Raw genomic sequence first — 22,628 nt, 5'->3', positions numbered from 1 at the left:
TGATTTCATAGTTGCATTTGTCATGCATTCTTGTATTAGTTTTCTTGTGTGTGTATTGTTATTGGTGTAGCTCTCTGTTAATGATGTATTGAGAGAGAGAGAGAATTCAACAGTCGCTCACAATCACATTACCGTACTTTGTGTATGTTTGCAAAGTAGGTATATTTGAAGTCAAAAGTACATTTTACGTACACTTTAGTACACGTTCAGCGCACATTTTCTACGTATTATATGAAAGAAAGTGCACTAAAAATGTTCCAAAGGTGTTTTTTTATATACAGTGTAATTACTTATATTTTGTTGCTATAACCAAAACACCCTCCCCCCGATAAATTTTTGTTGTAGGGGACTTTTTAGGTCAAGATTATTGGTGGGAGGAAATCCCCCTTCCTCTTAGGATTTCGCACCCTGGCCTCGATGATTCTATGGGCGTCATAGATTGGGGACAGAGGGACGCGTCCCTACAGTAATCCGGAAAAGTAGTATTGTGTTGTATTATATACCTTGTGTGATGTTTAGTCACGGAAAAAATACTTCCCCCATAGGGCCTTAAAACCAGTAGGGTTATGGTGAAGTATTTCTTTCCACGACTTTACACTCGCCTCACTTAGTACCCCTGCAATTGTTTTTTTTTATGCAGTGAATTTGCAAAAGTTTCAATTCAACCTACATGATTAGATTCCATGGTTAAAACCACAATTTCCATACCTTCGTGCAATCTATTTATTTTGATCAATGAATATGATAGAGCTTCTAACCGCGTATACAAAGGATGAAAACAAAACGCACCGTATTACTAAATTCGTTGGTCCTGTGCTAAGCTAATTTAGGAATACGAATAACGCAAACGAAAAGGGTACTTCAGGATATTAGATTTACAGATTAGTAAATTATTTGAATTCATTTCCTGAAGCATGAATTCGTTGTCACATTTCTCTAATCTTTGATGCAGTGTTATCTGCGCCAACGTGCAGAAGAATTTCAAAGTTTAAAAATGGAAAATAGGGTCCAAGGGAATTAAAAATGTCAGTCATTTGTTTCCTCCACCTTGAACGGTTCGCTTACAACACAAAATTCCTGTGTGTCATACATAGCAACGCAGTCGAAAGGGGAGGTGTTGTAGGCTTTTCTTAAACAAAAAGTGAAATCTGTAAAAATATGACTCATTACCAAAAAAGGAAGACCTAACCCACCCCTTGCACGTTCACACACCCTCCTTTTCGAAAATCCAACACACGTTACAATTTTTCCTACCAAAGGTAGTACACGAAGTTTCCGACTTACACGGTAGGTGGCAGCACTAATAAGAAGCTCTTCAATGCTCGGCAACAGATGGCGGAAGTGTGCAACTTTAGGGAAGTTGGAAAATTGGTTTTCTTATGTCATTGTGTGATATAGTGCATTTGTTTCGTAATTTGTATTCTTTTCACGTCCACGCCGGAGAAAGTTTTTGTAATGCGTGCGTCTAAACTTGTTGTAAGGTTGGCTTAAAGAGTGATTCTGTTCGAAGAAACAATTTAAAAGTAATTGATGATAATACAAATTACCGTCTTCCATAAATGATTACGCACTCATCTCGAACATGATAAACATCATTTGCCTTTATTTCGAATTTGATTTAATGGAGATTCGTTTCCGAAAGTTGGTAATTAATGCCAGATTTCATAGTTCAAATTCATTGAGGTTGGATTTATCCCATTCCCAGTATGAACCCGCATCGTTTTTTTCTCTGCTAGCCTTTGAATGATTGATTGGATTTATTTGAGTTCGGTTTTCTGCCACTTCTCGCTAATCGCGAATGTGAGGTTGAATGGTGATAAAGTGGATGAAAGGGCAATCATAAACATACGTGGACGGCACACAACAGAAACCCCCACAGAGGATTGATTATACTGGCTGGGAGTTAGTCTGCAAAATACAGTCCAGGGTATACTACGTGTAACATTTGGATGTAAACAGTAATTATGTTTGTTTTAATCAGAAGATGAACTTTGTGACCACTGATGCAACTTTATTACGTTTAAATACTAGCATTTTTTATTTTTTTAAAAAAATTTCCGTACATATTGCATGAAGGCACAGGAGGATAGTAGGTGTGATCAATTCCTCACGTGCCCCCCCCCTTTTTTTTTAGGATGGGTGAACCTCAGAGCCGCTTTTATACAGGAAAAAGGCCGGAAAAATTTCGACCTTGGATCACCCACCCTGGTTTTGATTGATTTGTTGTTTTAAGTCCACTTTATGCACAGTAAGGCTAATTGGGACTGGACCTACAGTTTAAAGTGGGATCTGAACCACTTGTATCGGACCCGGGACCCCTTGATTACAAGGCGACGACGCTACCACTGCGCCATCGGGGAGGCTTCACTCACCCTCCCTGGGAATCGAACCCAGGTACTCCCACATGGTAGACTGGACTACTGTTGCTTCTGCACTCCATAGTAATGATCCCGTAACTTGTTCTAATTATGTTATCACTAATTTTATGTAGAGAAACATAAAAATAAGTTTCAGGAAATTTAACACTGATACTACAAAGGGGTGGGCTCCTAGAGCTTACAGAAGAAATATTTTTTTTATTTACGTCAATTTGAATTTTTGTTTCATGAAAATATGGAGAACGTCAGTCCCCTTAAGTCAATTTTATGGTAGGTAAAACGGTATACCCTTAGCTCGCACACCCCTTCTCCTCATCTTGGGAGAGAAGATGGCATCTGAAATGACTGTACGTGCAGCGATTCCCCGAATGCGAATCATCACCCCGCGCTTCGACCTTCGGCGTCTCTGCAGCAGCCTTGCGGGAATCTTAAATATAGACTTCCTCCTCCCACGCTCACTTGGAACGCATTGCACAAGTTGGCCCATTAGCCGCGTGGCGAGATTCTCCAAAAAATTATCTTTTCTCCACACGAGTTCCCTCAACGTTCGGTTTATAAAAATCGAGCGAGCACATTATCAAATGCATTTATGAGTCTCTTAGTAAAGCCGTTGTTACACGAGCGACCAAAGCACAAGAAAACCAACAATCGAACGGCATTGAACAAGGTCGTTGGATATGCTACAAAGAAAATTTTAACATTTCCACATTTTACCGAAAGATGGCAGTGCTTACCTTACGGCAGGAAAAGAAATATTTTCCAAAGATAATGTATGAGAAATTAGAAAGAAGTGTGATGTATTTTTCGGTATTATATTAATAAGTGTAATCTGGAACACCAGAAGAGAAACTGTGGTCATAATGGTCCAGAATAATATCTCAAAGGTACATACTACGTAAATATTATTTCTACTGTCAGATATTATCATTACAACACAGCTGTAGAAATATACGAAGCACATTATTCTTTGTGGCGATTAAATACCGACAAAGATGTTTCACCGTTCCACACACACCACAAAATAAATAGCATTCTGTGCCTCGATATTTTCTTCTTCTTCTTTTTTTTTTCTTTCTTTGATAATCGCTTTCAGTGTCACATGCTCTGATTGGAAGACAATCTGGCTTGAAGGGCTTTGTATAGGACAGTTTGTAAATAATAATTCTTGAATGCAAGGTGCTCTGACGTCACTTTATTCAGCCCATTTTTGGAGGTTGTTTTGATCATATGCGGGCGACTTTATCGTGTACTAGTCTAAAGCCAAGCTCTGAATTTCGAGCTGGGTAGTCACATTCAATATTGAACTAGCCATTACTGTAGAATTAATTAAGGAAAGTGACGTAAGATAACTATGTAGACCTATGTTACTGTGTTACATTAATTTATGATTTTCCGTCCGAACATATTTCTCTATTTCGTTTTCGTTACGTATTTTAGATAATTTTCAGCTATGAAGAATACACATATGGCGTTCCGTTTCGTACGTCCATACAGGTAACCGTGACACACACAAATACATATAGACGGGTTATTACAGACAGATTGATCAAAAATTAGGTTGGTAAGAACAATTCTGGAGCCACGGTGCTCGAGTCGGGCTGCCACAGCAGAAAATTTTCCAGCAGTGTCTCTGCGGTTCACCCAGCCTCTAAACGGGTCCGTGGGGGAGGGGGGGTGTAAAGGCAGTCGGAGCTTGGTACTTATCACAACACCTCCACAAATGGGACCCCTATACCCTCCCAAAAAATATTGTAGTGTGCAGAAGATAGCTTTATCGTACGAGGGTCACTATTTATATTTTGAGCCTTGGCAACACTGATTGAAGTTAGGCGCGATTTGACGTTTGCACGGAATCGTCTGGCATTATTGACCATAACGTACTTCAAATGTTTTGTCAATAGCTTCATTTGTGTTGTTTATGTTGCCTTGGAGATTGCGCGACAACAATAAAATGGAATTAACTCGTGAACATTTTTGTGCGATGTTTTGTTATGATTTTAGACGTGGATTATCAAGACAAGAGTGCATCGATCAACTTACTTCCACATTTGGCGATGAAGCCCCATCCTTTGCCACTGTGAAACGCTGGTATAACGAATTTAATCGTGGCCGCCATTCGCTCACCGACGAGATTCGCGAAGGTCGTCCAAAATCAGTTGTTGTTCAAGAAAACATTGATGCTGTGCAAAACCTAATACTCCAAGATCGTCATGTGACATACTGTGAGATTGAGGCAACCATAGGCATTAGTTCCACCAGCATATATAAAATATTGCATGATCATTTAGCTGTGAGAAAGGTATGTTCTCGTTGGATCCCACACAATTTGACAAAAACTCAAAAAGACGCTCGCGTCAATTGGTGCAAACAAATGCTCAATAAATACAATCGTGGTGCTTCAAAAGACGTATATAAGATTGTAACAGGTGACGAATCATGGATATATGCATATGAGCCGGAACAAAAACAGCAGTCGACTGTATGGGTGTTTCAAGATGAACCCAATCCAACAAAAGTTGTTCGCGCTCGAAGCACATCGAAACAAATGGTCGTCTGTTTTTTCGGGAAAACTGGTCATGTGGCAACTGTGCCTTTAGAGGAACGTAGAATGGTCAACTCTGAATGGTACACAACAATTTGTTTGCCAGAGGTCTTCGGTCAAATACGGAAAAGAAACAAACGCCGTCGGATCATTCTTCATCAAGACAATGCCAGCTGTCACACATCTCGTCTAACAACCGACTTTATGAACAGTCAAAAAATCGAATTGATGGGTCATCCGCCGTACAGTCCTGATTTGGCACCCAATGACTTCTTCTTGTTCCAGAATGTCAAGAATAAATTGCGTGGACAACGATTTTCGTCGGCGGAAGACGCCGTTGATGCGTTCAAAAACCATATTATGGAGGTGTCTCAAGAAGATTGGAAAAACTGCTTTGACAAATGGTTCGAACGAATGCAAAAGTGTATTGACCATAAAGGAGAATACTTCGAAAAACAATAAAGCAGTTTTCAATGCCAAATTCCTGTTTTTTCATTGTTAGGCTCAAAATATAAATAGTGACCCTCGTATAAGGAACATTTCTAAATTGTGACCAATTTTAGGATCACGCTATACAGGTGCATTATGTTTATGAACATAAATCGCAGTATTCGAGTACTGCAGTTGCATCACGGTAGAAAATGATGTACAGTTCCGCCCAGTTTGAATTTGCTGCCTTGTTTGTGGTAGTAACGGAAGGCAACGGATGTAAAGTGATGCAAAAAGCAGGAAAATAGCTGAACAAGTTTCACAAACTCTATTGGATGAAAAGAAATTAATCACGCAAGGCTTACCGACCTGGATAATGCTGAACTAGAGGTAATACTCACCAGACGTTCTAAAGCATCGGCTACGTACAGTGGCGTGCCAATAAATTCGTCAGGAGGGAGGGGGGATGTTACTGTAAAGGGGAGCGTGTGGCATCTGCTTTTAGTGTTCACTGCTCATTTTCCTGTTTTCGTGTATCCATTCGCATAGTGTTGAACAATAACAAACTCCCGCAACATTTAAAACTTATGAATGAATGAATTATTTTATTTATATCTCTCTCTCTCTCTCCATTTCTCTCTCTTTTCCTTCTTTTTTCTTTCTTTCTCTCTCTCTCTCTCTCTCTCTTCCTTCTTTTTCTCTTTCTCTCTCTTTTCCTTCTCTTTCTCTCTCTTTTCCTTCTTTTTCTCTTTCTATGTCTCTCTCTCTTCCTTCATTTTCTCTTTCTTTCTCTCTCTCTTCCTTCTTTTTCTCTTTCTCTCTCTCTTCCTTCTTTTTCTCTTTCTCTCTCTCTTTCTTCTTTTTCTCTTTCTCTCTCTTTCTTCTTTTTCTCTTTCTCTCTCTCTTTTCCTTCTTTTTTCTCTATCTCTCTCTCTTTTCCTTCTTTTTCTCTTTATCTCTCTCTTTCTTCTTTCTCTATCTCTCTCTCTTCCTTCTTTATCTCTCTCTCTCTCTCAGTGAATTATCTGATTTATTTTACTTCGCGTTTCTCCCACTTTTTGCCAATTGCGAATATTAATGATGAATGGTGATGATATAAAATAGATGAAGGGATAATCCCAAACAGGTATGGACAGCACTACGTCCCATAGAGAAGTGGTTCCCAATTAGTGCGCCGCGGCGCTGTGGGGCGCTGCGAAATGCTCTAATATTATCACAGAAATCACACCCATTCCAATGTATGCAGTTATATCGTACTTTTTATGTGTAAAAATGTTTCTGAATTTGATATATGTGTTTATTTTATAACTTGAGGCAAGCAACCTAACTATACTGAGCGTGTTGCAAGTATTAGATAGGCGTACATTCTGACTTGGGCGCCACGGAAAAATTCTTGAAACACTAGGAGCGCCGTGAAACGAAAAAAGTTTGGGAACCCCTGCCATAGAGGATTATACTGGCCATGGGTCCAGACGCCAAAGCTTCGTTAGTCTGCAAAATGCAGTCCAGGCTGAACTACGGGGAAGTGCAGTGTTGCCACAATATGAAGGCACAATTTCCCTTTCCAAGGAACAAAATTTCCCTTTTTGGACCATTTTCCCCCTTCACCTAAACAAATCATGTAATAATGATAATAATAATAGCAATAATAAATAATAGTAGTAGCATCAGAAGTAGGTTATTATTATTAGTGGTGGCGATGGTGGTAGTAGTAATAGTATTTCCGTTGGTCCATGTTAGTAGCTAAGAAAAAAATCAAATGTCAAGTTCATCGCTCCCTAGCCAGATTCCCTAGGTTCGAATCCTGCTCAGGAATCCACTTAATCGTTAATCCTCAACGTTGCTATTATGCATAAAAGCGACGTACAATAAACGTAACAGAAATATAAATACATGTGGACTTATATTCAAAGGAGCAGAGATAATGAGGAACAGAAAAAAAATGTGGATATAAAATTGAAAATTAACATGAACTGTAATAATGTGCAGTTAGATGTCTCCAAACTTTCCTGAAATTGAGGTATTTTTCATCGAAATTCCCTTTTCCTAAAAATTGGGTGCAAATTTCCCTGCAAAAGGGAAATTTCCCTTCATGTGGCAACACTGGGAAAGTGATTTTGGGTTCGGGTGTCTTGAGAAAGGACCATTCCTTATACCCCTTACAAATGGGTGCAGTCCACTTTATAATCAAGTGGTTAATTATTTGTAATATTTTTCGATAAGGTAACGTAAAGTTCCCCGTGCATACAGCACCGTGCCATGAAGGCACATGTAGGGGATGTGGGTGTGGGGCCCCACACGTTCTCGATCTCGGCCATTTTGAGGTGTTGCGATCAGCACCACGCTCCGGCCGTCTTTACTCCCCCATGTACCCATTTATCTGATTCTGGGTGAACCCCAGAGCCGGTTTATGCGACGACAAGGCCGGAAACATTTCGACCTTAGATCGAACCCTGGTCTCCTTCGGAATTTCCCGTTTTTTTCACTTTAAAGCTTCGAAATTTCCCCTTTTTCGTATCTAAATTTCCCAGAGGGATATTTTCCCCGTCCTTGCAACACCGCGTGGGGGTGATCCGTGACTCTCTTTTCTTTGGAAACGAATGAATCACCTCTCCACTCCAGATGAGAAGAGGCCAGGTCCATCTCCTATTATGCCGGTCTCCTTCGCCAATCGCCTCAGTCCTTGCACACTGTGTGAACAGCTGTCTCTGCCCTCTCCCTTCGCCAATATTTATCCGCGGGTCACGTGTCATACTTCCAGGTGTTCCCTGCCGCCTGTGGGAAACGTTGCCAGGCCCTGGTGAAGTTGGAAACGAGTAAAAGCTGAGATGTACAACACTGCATCTCATTGCAATAGCCTATGATTTTTTTTCTGTTGTCAGTCATTTTTGCCTCGCGTCGTGTCATACTAACCAATACGCCACGAAGACATTTAACATACAACGGTTAAGTACCGTAACATTCAGGTACTGTGGTCATTCTTTATCTTGCCCATTGAGGTGGTATGATCAACACCATGCTTCGACCGCCTTTACTGCCATATTGACTAGACTAGGCGAGCCTCAGTCTCTCTTAGGAGCAAGAAAAAGGGGGAACCCCTCTCGAGTTCACCAACGTTACACTTCCGTTTGGACAGGTTACCGTTGCCTCAAGGACATATTTAGGAGCCCCCCCCCCGAAAGATTTATCAAGTATTAAATTAAATAATGAAAAATATATTCTTTTAGCCTTTGTTGTATATTTTCCTCTGAACTTATCGGAAGACAAGGATTATATTCGGATCATACGGCTTTAATGATCAGGAAGGACGTTTTTAGGGGGTCCGGACCCCTTCCCTACCCGAAAGACTTATTAAGTACGAAAATTAGATATAATGAAAATATACTCGTTTAGCATTTGTTGTATAATGTCCTCTGAACTTTTAGAATGCAAGGATTATATTGGGATCATATGGCTTTGAATGACATCACAAAGATGATTTATGTACACTACTACTCAAAATAATATGCATAAGATATTAATCAGAAACTTACTTTTCTCCAGCTACATGTAACATCATTTTTGTTATTCGATAAATGTTCAATTATTCATCTATTTGACATTAATTTCATTGCCAGGGCATTTGTTTTTATGTAAATAATTCCAATCTTAACTACAGGTAAGCTACGTAATGAATATGCGCTGTTATATCTCTATTATTCTTATAGTATTTTACCTATTGGTGTAATAATAATATAATATTAATTTATGTATTGTATTTAGTATTAATTTTATTTAATATAATTATTTTAATTAGTATTATTATTCCTGAGACACTTGGTTCGGACCCCCCCCCCCCGAAACATATTTCTAGATACGTGCCTGCCTTGCGTGTTATCAGTTTGTCATAAATGTACTTTGTTGTTTATAGTAGCTTTTTTGCCATATTTGGCTAATCGCGACGAGTAAGTGATGATTAGATCTCAGACCGGAATACGAGATCGAAATGGACCGCTTAGCGCTCTCGGCCACCGAGCAAGCTTTTTAAAAATATCGCAGCGCTCTTGTCGTGTATCTTGAAAATAATTTATGCGTGTAGATAATTGCAAGGAACTGACGTGGCAACACTGAGGCAAAAACTGTGCATATGGACGGCCCCAAGAGCACACACACCACTTACAATGTTTGAATTGATGACGTCATCGTCTTACTCGACGCCATTTCACGACCAGCGCAGACGTCCGTCGTCTATTCTTTCCTGAGGCTGCAGAGAGCAGTGTTATTGGTTATCCGGACATTGTGACAATTATTTGCCAGCTCAAAATAACAAAATCAGTGGTGGCGCCGCACTTTCTGTTGCGGATGAATGTGAAATAAGACCCATCTTACGTTCATTTTGTCGTTACGTGATCCAAAGCAGCAAGGTTCTCATCACGTGCATCATCTATACATTTTCATTTTATTTTTATCACGGAATTTGCTCATTACATTTTGAGAGGGCGGAACAGCCTGATTTTTGGATGGGCTATTGCCCACTGTAGCCTACCGTTGGCGCCGCTACTGCTCCAGTTGGCCTTTCCTTCCAATACGAGTGTGTGCTGATTTTATAATAGAATTTCCAAGCACAGGAGGACTGGACTAATCGGGACTGGACCTCCACCTACGGTTGCCAGACTTCTAAAAAAAAACAAAAAAAAACGGGACATACAGATTATATGGGCATGGATATAGTTAAATTTATTTTTTATATCATTTTTAAACATTACAAAATCAATTGCTGTTTAAAGTATTGTTAATCCCTAATTTTTAACATTTTGACAAAATATATTAATATTTGAGTGAACTCTTGGCGTCTTTTACGAGGACATTTTGTCCCCAATGCATTACTATAAAATTCAGAACATGGCTTATTCTCATTCACTTATTATTTCTTTAGCTAAATACGGGACAAATGGGCGTCCCGAGAATATTTTCCGGGATACAGGGACATTTCTTTAAAAAAGGGGACAATCCCGTATATACGGGACGTCTGGCAACCCTACCTCCACCGGGTATCAAACCTGGGATCCTTTGATTACAAGCCGACGACGTTAGCACTACGCGCCATGCAGGCACAAATGTATTATGTGCGTGTGGCCTAGAGTAGAGGTTCCCAAAATTTTTCGTTTCACGGCGCCCTTAGTGTTTCAAGATATTTCCGCTGCGCCCCAGTCAGAATGTAGGCCTATCCAACACTTGCAAAGCTAAGAAAGTGTGGTTAGGTTGCTTGCCTTAAGTTAAAAAATAAACACATATTTGAAATTCAAGAACATTTTATGTAAAGAGACAACTAAATAAGCACATATTTGGAACAATCATATCATTCACTAACAAGTAAGTGTCAATTCATTGAAAATATTGGAACATTTCGCGGCGCTCACTTTGTAAACCGCTGGCCTAGAGTATGAAGCTCATTATTTTCCATGATCAGAAAGTAATACAAATTTAGAATTTTAGTATTACGCTCGTATTATCCCACATTTTACGCACACAGAAAATTAAAAACTGATTTGTTTGAATTAACAAAATACGCTTGACAAATATATATATATATATATATATATATATATATATATATATATATATATATATATATATAAGCAAACAAATAAATTAAAACTTTTTCTGGCGTTGCTTCCTGTTAACATATGAAAACTTAAACATTGTTCCATTCACCTAGTAAAATATAGCGAACGCTGAGCAATGGTACAATGCAAATTTACCTAATGTAACAGCAAGAGCAAACAGAAAATGAGGTACACCTTGAATTGTCGAAAAGAGGCTGGGAGACCACATGAGGGAAAGAGAAGAACAAAACGCGTTCGTTTTTCATTAATTGATTTTTTAAAAATTGATTTTTTAAAATTGATTTATTGATTCTTCCTCGCTCCAGAATTTACTCCTTTTTGGGGAAGGTTTCTCCTCCCCATGCTGGGGCGAGTGAAGATCTTGAGTTGAAACCTTCACTTATAGAAAGGAATCCGCTACGTACCTCATCCTGGGCCAGCCAATGTAGTTTTACTCGCCCCTTCCATTCATCCATCAACTACAGTTTTCATTATACCTTCATGTCTCGGCACATGGTGTGTACCTTCTCTGGATTTTCGATGTTCACAGGCTTCTCTCGCTATGTGCACGTCTCAGAAGATATTGTCTTTCCATTTGAACTTCAGCATTCTTTGTAGCACCGCATTTCGAAGGTCTCCAGTGTTTTTGTGTTTCAGCGTCAGTAAAGTTCATGTTTCCTACTCGTATAGTGGTGTGATACAGTCGAATGCTTTGTCTCTCTCCCTTACCTATTTCGTTATTCGTTATTGTACTCAGTGTCGTGCCTACTCGGCGTCAGAACACGTAAAGTGGTCTACTTTCGACCTCGTCACCGAAGTTCCCGAGTTCTAGTTTTGGCTTGCGGTATCGGGAGAGTTTGTATGCCTGTGTGTGTATATATATATATATATATATATATATATATATATATATATATATGTGTGTGTGTGTGTGTGTGTGTGTGTGTGTGTGTGTGTGTGTGTGTGTGTGTGTGTGTGTGTGTGTGTGTGTGTGTGTGTGTGTGTGTGTGTCATTTAACCTTTTTTTAAGGGGGCACATTGTTTGATAACTCGAAACAAATGTGTTTGGTTCTGCTGAAAAATTGTTTGCCCACTGTTTAACCAAATTGTGTTCCTGAGAAAAATCGTACATTGTTCAATAACATTTTGACAAACCCTAGCCTAAACTTACCCTGGGGGGGGGGGGGTTCACAGGCCCCCACTTTTTTAAATCACTAAAACTCAAAAAACCGTTTTGTTATTCAATCAGTGCTTCCTTTGTTGCTTATAGAGTCTATATGTGCAGTTAGTTAGTTATTGATTATAATAATTACATATAGTTATTGATTATAATAATTACAAAAATTATCATCATTAATAAAAAATCCAGTTAATGAGTGTCACACACATATTTTACCATTCGCTACAACTCGCAAAAAACATATTTTTTATTAATGTTTTTTTTTGTTTATAGAGAGGCAATTTTTTATTAATTATAATAATTACAAAAATTACGGTCATTACCAGCTAATTGCACACTGTCACTGGCATGAGTGTTTCGAATGACATATTCAAAGATGGCGGCTTAGGCCTGACAGCCCCGCCCCCCCCCCCCCCGCCCCCGGTATGCTAGGGTTAATCGCAATTGGTATGCATTGTGTCAGGTATATTGTAACTTGATTTCAGTACAAGTGCCCCTTATCAATTTTCTAACGCAGATGGCTAGGCCCCTTTCGAAAGAAAACCCAAGCAGCATATCTTAGTGGGGTTGCTTTTTCCTAAAAATGTTGTTATTTTGGAAACTAGCGCACGCTCTTACCTTCACTCCCCCTTCAGCAGGCCTTTCCTACGTCAGAGCAGAATGAATTGCCGGTGGCGCTGAGAACAAAGCCACCGGAAATTTCGTCCTTTTCCCACACAGTCTGTGTTGCCGTTCACCCTCACCTGTGGAGTTCGGCCGAGTGCGCAGGCGCAGCAGCCTACAAGGGGGTTGTTTGCAATGTTGCAAATCCCTAACATTTACCACTGGATGTTTGCGTCTGAGTGTAAACAAAGTGAGCGTGCAGCGTGTCACGTAGATGTCATTTCCATAATAGTTCACTTTAGCAATACTTGTGGAAGACAATTGCATAACAAATATTATACACATCTTCTACAAAGTCGTGGAATTTCCGAATATACTTGGTGAAGCCGTACACAGACTCGTCACGATGTAATTCCAAATTGAGACACAAATTCACCGTGTATTATACAGGAATACAATCTGAAACATTCGAAGAACATAGTTGAAATGTTTACGCAAGTTTTCATACATTTCACATTTTGCAGTGTTTTCTGGTAACAGTTACCAGTTCCATATTATTAAAATAATATTTGGGCGCTTATAATTATCCTTTGACTACATAATTAATTTTAACTGATATGTAACTCATAATACACTAATTTAGATATCTTGATGTTTCCATGCAGGAACGGCGCGAAGGGTGTGCCCACCCAAAACTTCCTCTGCCCACCCAAACATAATCATGAATAGACATAGGTCCATATTATTTACGTATTATCTCAATAAATATGTGTATTCTGATTTGAATTCATGAATATTTTTCTTGCGAATGCTGTCGATTGTATAAATGTTCCCAAATCTCACAGCCAGCATCCCTGTCCTTCGACACAAAATAATAGTTCACCGAATTAAGTTACGAAAATCGTAGTAAATGTCATGATGCTTAAAACGTGCAAAATTAAATCAGTTTTAACTTTACTTTCAACGTCCTTCATTTTATTCTCAGTAAGCAAGCAGAAAGTATTTTCAATAAACTTAAAACACAAGACAGAATTTGTGATTCAGTCAATACTTGCGTGCATAGAAGCAGTTAGTACCTTATGAATCAAGGGACAAGAAGCTGTAGTCAGGGCGGAGGTTTTCTTGAGGTCATGACAAAAATAATCCACAAGCAAACAAATAAATGAAAACGTTTTCTGGCGTTGCTTCCTGTTAACATATGAAAACTTAAACATTGTTTCATTCACCTAGTAAAATATAGCGAACGCTGATCAATGGTACAATGCAAATTTACCTAATGTAACAGCAAGAACAAGCAGAAAATGAGGTACACCTTGAATTGTCGAAAAGAGGCTGGGAGACCACATGAGGGAAAGAGAAGAACAAAACTCGTTCGTTTTTCATTAATTGAATTTTTAAAATTGATTTATTGATTCTTCCTCGCTCCAGAATTTACTCCTTTTTGGGGAAGGTTTCTCCTCCCCATGCTGGGGCTAGTGAAGATCTTGAGTTGAAACCTTCACTTATAAAGGGTGTTTTTTTTTTAAGAGTGATAGAACTTTCGATAGGGATAGCTGTCATTTGTTTTGTTTTGATGACATGTTGTTTTGTCATTTCATATCAGTGAGCATTGGCAAATGATCCTGGAAAGGCTGACGCCGCAACAACGTTTACAAATTGTGGAAATATATTTCCAAAATCAATGTTCTGTTCGCCAAACGTATAGAGCACTTTGGAAACATCTGTGCTGTCAGTGAATTGGCCTCACAAGATCATGTGACCTAACGCTACTGGATTATTTTCTTTGTGGTATGTAAAGTGTCTGGTTTATGCTGATAAACCAGCAACAATTGACGCTTTGGAAGCCAACATAACTCGTGTTATTAACGACATACGTCCCCAATTACTTGAAAAAGTGGTTCAAAATTGGACTGATCGAATCCGGTTCATCACAGCTAGTCGTGGTGGACATATGCCGGAAATTATTTTCAAAAAGTAAATGTCAGAAAGTTATCTTTCAAATAAAAACACAATTGGCTTCAAACTTTTTTTTGTGTTTTATTTCAATTCAAAGTTCTATCACTATAAAAAAAACACCCTATAGAAAGGTTTCCGCTACCGTACCTCATCCTGGGCCAGCCAATGTAGTTTTACTCGCCCCTTCCATTCATCCATCAACTACAGTTTTCATTATACCTTCATGTCTCGGCACATGGTGTGTACCTTCTCTGGATTTTCGATTTTCACAGGCTTCTCGCGCTATGTGCACGTCTCAGAAGATCTTGTCTTTCCATTTGAACTTCAGCATTCTTTGTAGCACCGCATTTCGAAGGTCTCCAGTCTTCAGCGTCAGTAAAGTTCATGTTTCCTACTCGTATAGTGGTGTGATACAGTCGAATGCTTTGTCTCTCTCCCTTACCTATTTCGTTATTCGTTATTGTACTCAGTGTCGTGCCTACTCGGCGTCAGAACACGTAAAGTGGTCTACTTTCGATCTCGTCACCGAAGTTCCCGAGTTCTAGTTTTGGCCTGGGCATCGGGAGATTTTGTATGCCTGTCCCTTCATCACTTCCATATCACTAAACCTTGTTCTCGCGATTAACCAAAAGTGGAAGAAATACTCAGTGGCGTGACCATAATTTTCGAAGGCGACATTTTTTTAAAGTGCTATATTTCGCCATCTTTTCCTGCATTATTTTTTAGAAATGCTGGGCCACTGATTTTACTATCAAGATAGCATAATTCTTCCACTTCATCCATCCTATTCGGTGGGGGGAAACCATAATCTTTGTCGTAGGGTGCAAGGGGTGCGAAAGGGTCTGCACCCAAATGTCAACCTCACTTCCACGTAGTACACCCTTGGAGCATTGTTGCAGACTAACGAGACTCTCGCGCCTGAACCTGCAGACAGGATAATCCTCTGAAGGAATTGTGTTTGTGATTTTACTTCGTAATTCATCTGTCATCGTATCACCATTCTTCCCCAAAATTGGTAGATAAGCGACGTGAAATAACCACTTTTTAGGACTCGATCTAGTTCGTTTATTACATTAGAGTAATTCTTCATCTTAATTGGCTGCTATGTTGTCAGCGAATGAACAGTTTTAAATTAACGTGGATAAATATATGAATGAAATCGCATTCTCCCTTCATTTCACTTTGTTCGAGTATTATGTACTTAATGTACATGAGAGATGACTTATTAGGCCATGCCAGAGACACTGGCGTACGCTGAATGGGGGAGGGGCTGATGGGGCTAGAACCCCCTACGAAATTTTCAGAAAATAAAAATTTTGGATTAATAACTCAGGACAAACGAGAGTGGTAAATGCAAACGTCCCTTGAAATGACCCCCGATTGTCATTTTTGAGTGGAAATTTGTAAATATAAGTTAAATTTCTAAGTATTTTTTTGTGTATTCCACCGCTCTAGAGAGCAATTACGGACAATCCACCTGTACAATTCCAGCCCCTTCCGAAAAAAAAAAAATCCTGCGTACGCCAGTGGTCAGGGATGTTATATCCATGTACAGTGGGATACCCAAATATTGCTCAGTGGCGCAACCACAAGGGTGCATTGCCCCCCCCCCAAACATTGGGCGGAAATGAGTTTTAGGGGGCAAACATTGAATACCATGTGTACCTGCAGGGGGCAATTACCGCCCACAACTTCAAATTTTATGCAAATAAAAATACTTTTCGCAAAATTTTCTTGCTCGTTTCGCTCGCAATACCTGCCTGCTTTTCTTAGTCTTATTAAGTTCAGAACCGTATCTAGGGGCCAGCGGGAGTCGGTCCTGGGCGCCGAACGATCAAAATGAAAATAAGTTGTAAATTTGATTGAATTATTTCTGATTTTAAGTCCACTTTACGCACAGAAAAGCTAATCGGGACTGGACCTACAGTTTAAAGTGGGATCCGAACCACTGTGCCACGTGCCTCAACCGGGTATCGAACCCGGGACCCATTGATCACAAGGCGACGTACACCATCGGGGAGATACAAAAGTTTTACAAGAGAGAATGCATTTGCGTCCCGTGAAATTATTTGCACCCTATAAAATCAATATTGATTTCAGCCTGCAAGAACTTGGATTCAATTATTTTTTTTTGCTCGCTTCGCTCGCGATGCATCATTGTTATTTGTAATGCATTGGGGATCACCAGACAGAGAAATAAGACTTGTCTTAATTGATTTTGTATTAAATGCATGAACAATTGTTTTGAGGAAAGGGAGCGTGCACATTGAGAGACAATTTATGTAATTTTTGCTGTTGGTTTATTGTGAGATGGATGAATTGGTTGCGTAATGTATTTAAATAATATATGTTGTATATAATATGTATTAAAGAAACTTTTAATACGTACACAATTTAGTGTCCATGTCGCTCCATGTTGCATATGTATGAAACATATATCGAAAGAAAGTTATACATGTCAATGTAAAAAATAATTATATTCGGAATGCATTTATCAAGCTTTTTCTGCCTTTCAAAGATAGTTTGTGTGCTTGTTTTCAATTCTTAATGTGAAATTGAAAGTGTTGAAAAAAATAATTCAAATAGTTTGTTCGAACACAAATGCTTTAGCACCAACTTCTACCCCTTTTGCATAATTTACGAGGATAATAACGTATTTGATACTACTACTACTACTAATAATAATATTGTCCCGGGTTCGAATTTCGTCTTGGGCATGGATGTTTGCCAGTGCGCACATGTCCATTCATCAATTTCATCATATCATCAGTCATCCCCATCTTCGCAAATTAGCCAAAAGTGGCACAATAAGCGAAGTAAAATAAAGCAAATCAATAATAATAATAATGTTATAATATTTATTATTATTAGCATTATTATTATTGGTACGTTTATCCTGGTACTTGCCCCCACCCCAGATAAAAAATTGTGGTTGTGCCTTTGATATTGCTCCACAATTTGTCCATAATTTTCTCTTGCATCCTACGTGTTTTTAAAGATTGGCTTTTTTTACGTATGCTGTTGCAGAGGTGGTCTGGTCTGTCAGCAGCTTGTTTGGCATTTTGTTTCAATTCTTGGAAGCTCTCGCTGAGAAATAAAGCGAATAAACAATTTGATTGGTAATACTTATGCTTCCTGCTCGTACCGTGCAGTAATTGTAAAAGATAAGGTGCTTAACCCAAACTATTGTAACGCTAACATCGATCAGTGTCGATGACAGTGGTAAAAGATTGGTTTGGTTGCGCCGAGTTGAAAAGCCTATGGTCTTTTGTTTACTCTGATGAGTGGATTAGTATGTAGAATGTGGCTGCGGCAATCTTGGCTTTTGTGCTCTCCGCTTTTGTCCGAGACTCTTGGCTAGTTTTCGCCCCGCGGCGTTCCATTCCGTCGACGTGTAGCGCTCGCTGTGAACACTGGAACGGGCGAGTCGCTAAACCATTCCGATCCCAGTCTCCTGGAGATCACAGTGGCAGCCGTACTGCCTCCCTTTACCTTCGTAGTGTTTTTTAGATGCACGTGCATTTTTCCGGCAATCTGGTTGTTTTTTCAGAACCGCAGGTGGCAACACTGCAGCTTTCTGTTCTCGCCGGTTCGGAGTGCGAGGACCCGCGCTCCTCTTGCTCGTGTGTGTGTCTGGTTGTGGTGTCCGGCGGAATTATGGAACCCGCGGGCTAGGTGGGTGTGAAAAACCATCGGTTTGGTGGAGTCGGCCATGTTGTTCGGAAACTCAAGGCAAACATGGATGCGGATGACGAAGATGGTGTGGTGCTCATCAAGTGTAAGTACGAGCATGTGCGTTGGTGTGTCAAGGTTGTTTGAGAGTCTTTTGTTTTGTTTCTTTATGCTCTTTTCTTCCACTCCGCCGTGCTCGCACCTGGAGCTTCGTTCCCGTCATCAGCGGTCGTTATAATCGTCTGGAGCAGAACCCGTCGGCAGTCTAGCGGCGGCCGGTTGCAGCATCGAGCGTGCATTGTTCTCCGTGCGAAGGAATGTGTGTGCTCGTGTAGTGTGAGTTCAGAGAATTATGTGCCGTATAAGTGACTGTGATAAGCTACCGCCGTAGTTAGCCAGTGCCTTTGTTGCTGTAAGGGAAAGAAGACAAAAAGAGTTCTGTCATGCCCGAATTGCCACACTCGCAAACCGGTGACCTTCATCCTACCAACGCAGGTAAGAAAGAAACACCCGGTGCCGCTTCACTCTCTTTTCCGAACCCCTACCCCTCTTTTTCTAGCACGTAGACCAACCACCTTCATCATTGAAAAACGTATCGCAGCGCGGCGAACCATTTGAGAATGCATTGTTATGTATTGGGTTCTTCACTAGACGTTCAGATCAGTGTCACAAACTGAGTTTTCTAGGACTCGCAGTTATAACATTTTCCTGGTACACATATTAACAAGTGCAAATAGTCTCCATGTTAACGGATGCAAAATAACATTTTTGTAACTCCCACCCCGCACAGTACTCGCGTGGTGTGTCGCTGGCTCCCTCAGTCTGGTACACACACCTAGCATACCCACGATATTTTTTTCGGAAATGGCTGGAATTGTGAAGGTAGATGGCAGGTTTTGCATGTTTTACTTTGGTTTTTGCGCGAGCTCTTTACTTTATATATATATAAATGTTGATTGTCTCAACATTTAGAGAGGAGCTGTAGCCCAATCAGCTCCCCGACCTGCGTACGCCAGTGTGTACACGGAAGCGTTTCAAATCTATGTTTTTTACATCGTGATGGATAAGAAGCACGTTCATTGTGGTCCATTGAAATCCACGAGATTGTTCAGTATGACTGTGAGATCCACCACACCCTGCAGGATGTTTTGCAGCCTGTGCTATGGATGAATTTACGAAGGGTAGCTCCTTCCCACCCCATGAACACACTGGACGTGGTTGGGCGAATTTTGTGACAGCTGGCAGACCTAGAATCGAGTCTGAGAGTATTATTAGATCATGAATATATCAACGGGCGTGCAGTGTTTGGCAGAAATCCACATAAGTTTTCTCAGTTGTTTTTTTTTTTTTGGGGGGGGGGTTGATATAAACCATTTACTTCTTTCCATGAAAGTTACAATACTTGAAATTTCAGTTATAGTTACTATAAAAAATTGAAATCGTTTTAGAGACTAAGGCTGTCATAGTGTGATACGTTTATCACACCCTATCCATTTTCAGGCGAATTTGAGTAGTCACAATTGTGACAGGTACATGTATCGAAAATTAGGCCCCACCTTAAAGAAAATCAGGAAAGTTATGCTTTGAATTAATATTAAACTTGATGTTCTTAACGAACAAAAAAAAACATCAGCTGGTATTTCCATACACGCAGGGGGCATAATTCGTGACGTGGGTGACTGCTAATTTCAGGAGTTGCCGTGTGTGCATAGGAATTCCGCAACGCAGATGTATGCGAAGATATGAAGCGGTCAGACTTTTGGCTCCGTGTCAGGCTCCTCTCATTAGCTCCGTTAGTTTCGCATCTATTTTTACGCCCCTAGGAGCGGGTTGCGACATTCGTGTACTTTTGCCGTACAAAGGCTACCACGATGGAGCAACAAGTGTCACTGGTTCATGCAGCCACGTGTGTCGTGCGACATTCGATGATCGGGTTCTTGAAAGAGAGACATGAATCATTCTATTCTAACCCTGGACAACAATGAAAATATGTTTCTGCATGTACAACAAAATCATTTAATATACAGCGTTAAGGAGTGAACCTTTCTGAAGGCACCCAAATGTCTACATCACTTCCACGTAGTGTATCATGGACTACATTTTGTAGACTAACAAGAGACTGGCGCCTGAACCTATAGCCAGGATGATCCTCTGAAGGACCTCTGTCGTCCATGTGTTTTTCTTTCCATAGCATAGCATCACCATTCATCCCCATCGTCGCGATGGGCAGATGCGAAAAATAGCAGAAGTGTGACGTTAAAGAAACAAATCAATCAATATATAGCGTTAACACCAGTACGTAGATCCTTATAATTTAAAAGCAGCCCTCTTACGGTAAGTTCATTTAATTGTGAAACCTTGTTTTTTTAGTCCACTTTTATGCCTAGATAGGCTAATCAGGACCTAAAGTTGAAAGTGGAATCCGAACCATTGTGTGCCACCACCGGGGAACAAACCCAGCCCCTCTTGAGTATGAATTCTGAAAATAATCTGGTTCTATATGCGGTCACCAATTTATGCGCGTGTGTAGATGTCTAAGTCCACTTTTTATTCAGGTACGCTAATCGGAATTGGATCAAGTTTAAAGCGAAATCCAATTCCAGGCCCTTTGTTGGAAGCTGTGAGCGTTACCATTGGGGAGGGGAGACACTGTAACATTTCTAATTTTGATGGCTTTCTAGCACGAAACATTTAAGAGTTTGGCGATGTATTTGTAATTTGTAAATGAGCGTGTACACCATTTTACACGGATAAGAATGGTGAGAACCTGCTCATACACGATGCAAGAGCTCTCTCTGAGCGTGTGCACAATTTTACACGGATAAGAATGTTGAGAACTTGCTCATACACGATGCACGAGCTCTCTCTGAGCGTGTACGCAATTTTACACGGATAAGAATGTTGAGAACCTGCTCATACACGATGCACGAGCTCTCTCTCTGAGCGTGTACGCCATTTTACACGGATAAGAATGTTGAGAACCTGCTCATACAGGGAGCACGTGCTCTCTGTGAGCGTGAACACTATTTTACACGGATAATAATGGTGAGAACCTGCTCATACAAGGAGCACGTGCTCTCTGTGAGCGTGAACACTATTTTACACGGATAATAATGGTGAGAACCTGCTCATACAAGGAGCACGTGCTTTCTGTGAGCGTGAACACCATTTCTCATGTATAAGAATGGTGAGAACCTGCTCCTACAAGGAGCACGTAATCTCTAGTTCCCGGGTTCGATATCCGGTGGAGGCACAAGTGGTTCGGATCCCACTTTAAACTGTAGGTGCAGTCCCGATTAGCCTTATTGTGCATAAAGTGGACTTAAAACACCAAATCAACCAACCAACCAATCTTTCTGAGAGTGTACATACTTGCACGAGTGTGTGTGTATATTGCCAGGTTGTAAAATGTTGATAAATCTATGAGATGTCGCCAAGTTGGAAACTATGCGAGAGTGGACGATTCATACGAAAATTAAGCATGTGCTCGCTTCTTGAGCAGCTACTCTGCTATAATTAGACCACGTGCTCGTGAACATCTACTCATTAACACGACCCAGTAGATACGCTGTTATAATATTGCCACGAAATACTATAGAAAGAGTTGGATATTGTTCGAGATAAAATAGCGAGACGTGGCAACGCCGACAATCCGAATGCAACCCGTTTGATGTATGATGTGACCGAGCGTAACCTTTCTCCATATCGTGACTCACAAAGCAACCATGTTTTGTGTTGTTCCCGCAGAACAGTTCAAGGTTACGGGAGGGTGTGTGTGTGGCAGCAACGCCCACATCATCTTCGCCAGCAGACGGGAAGGGAAGACCGACGACCACCCTTCGCGTTAAATATAACTTAACTGCAACAAATTGTTTGAGGACGCTTCTACACTCCAAAAACATTGTTGTTGAAACTTTACGTTGATGTTGGAGTCCGTTTCACTCGCTTGTATACAAGATGTTCGGATTGGAAAACGAAATGCAGGTTCGGTGTGCGTGTAGTATCCCACCTTGCTGTATGTAGCATTATTACCGCATGGAATAACACGGGTCATTTTCTTCCAAAACATGTCAACACTATTAGATTTAAGCGATTTACCTCACGTAAATCTGGTATTCACTGATTTATATTAATTCCCCTTGCCATCTAAATATGTAGTGGTGACGTTATCGACTTGTAAATCAACGGGTCCCGGGTTCGATACCCGGTGGTTCGAATTCAACCTCGAGCTGTAGGTTCAGTCCCGTTTAGCCTATCTATGCATTATATGGACTCACTCAAAT

The 22,628-nt window shown here is 40.3% G+C and overlaps 1 protein-coding gene across 3 annotated transcripts in view; it reads left to right on the top strand.

Annotated features, from left to right (window-relative positions):
- LOC145986527 (rho guanine nucleotide exchange factor 10) overlaps positions 1–22,628 on the top strand; it is a 267,835-nt gene that overhangs the window by 148,141 nt on the left and 97,066 nt on the right. The window contains exon 1 of one of the 3 annotated variants that reach the window (XM_083120644.1): positions 18,297–18,451. The exons of 1 other annotated variant lie outside the window; for it this stretch is intronic. In XM_083120644.1, the coding sequence (XP_082976770.1) occupies positions 18,412–18,451 (40 nt within the window). In that variant the 5' untranslated portion in view covers positions 18,297–18,411. Of the gene's footprint in view, positions 1–18,296; positions 18,452–18,622; positions 18,841–22,628 lie in introns of those variants that run through there. One more of the 3 variants, XM_083120643.1, reaches the window with a different exon arrangement.

Source organism: Lepisma saccharinum, chromosome 4 (assembly GCF_977018435.1).
Source record: "Lepisma saccharinum chromosome 4, izLepSacc3.1, whole genome shotgun sequence".
NCBI lineage: Eukaryota > Metazoa > Arthropoda > Insecta > Zygentoma > Lepismatidae > Lepisma > Lepisma saccharinum.
This window is presented reverse-complemented; position numbering and strand designations above follow the sequence as displayed.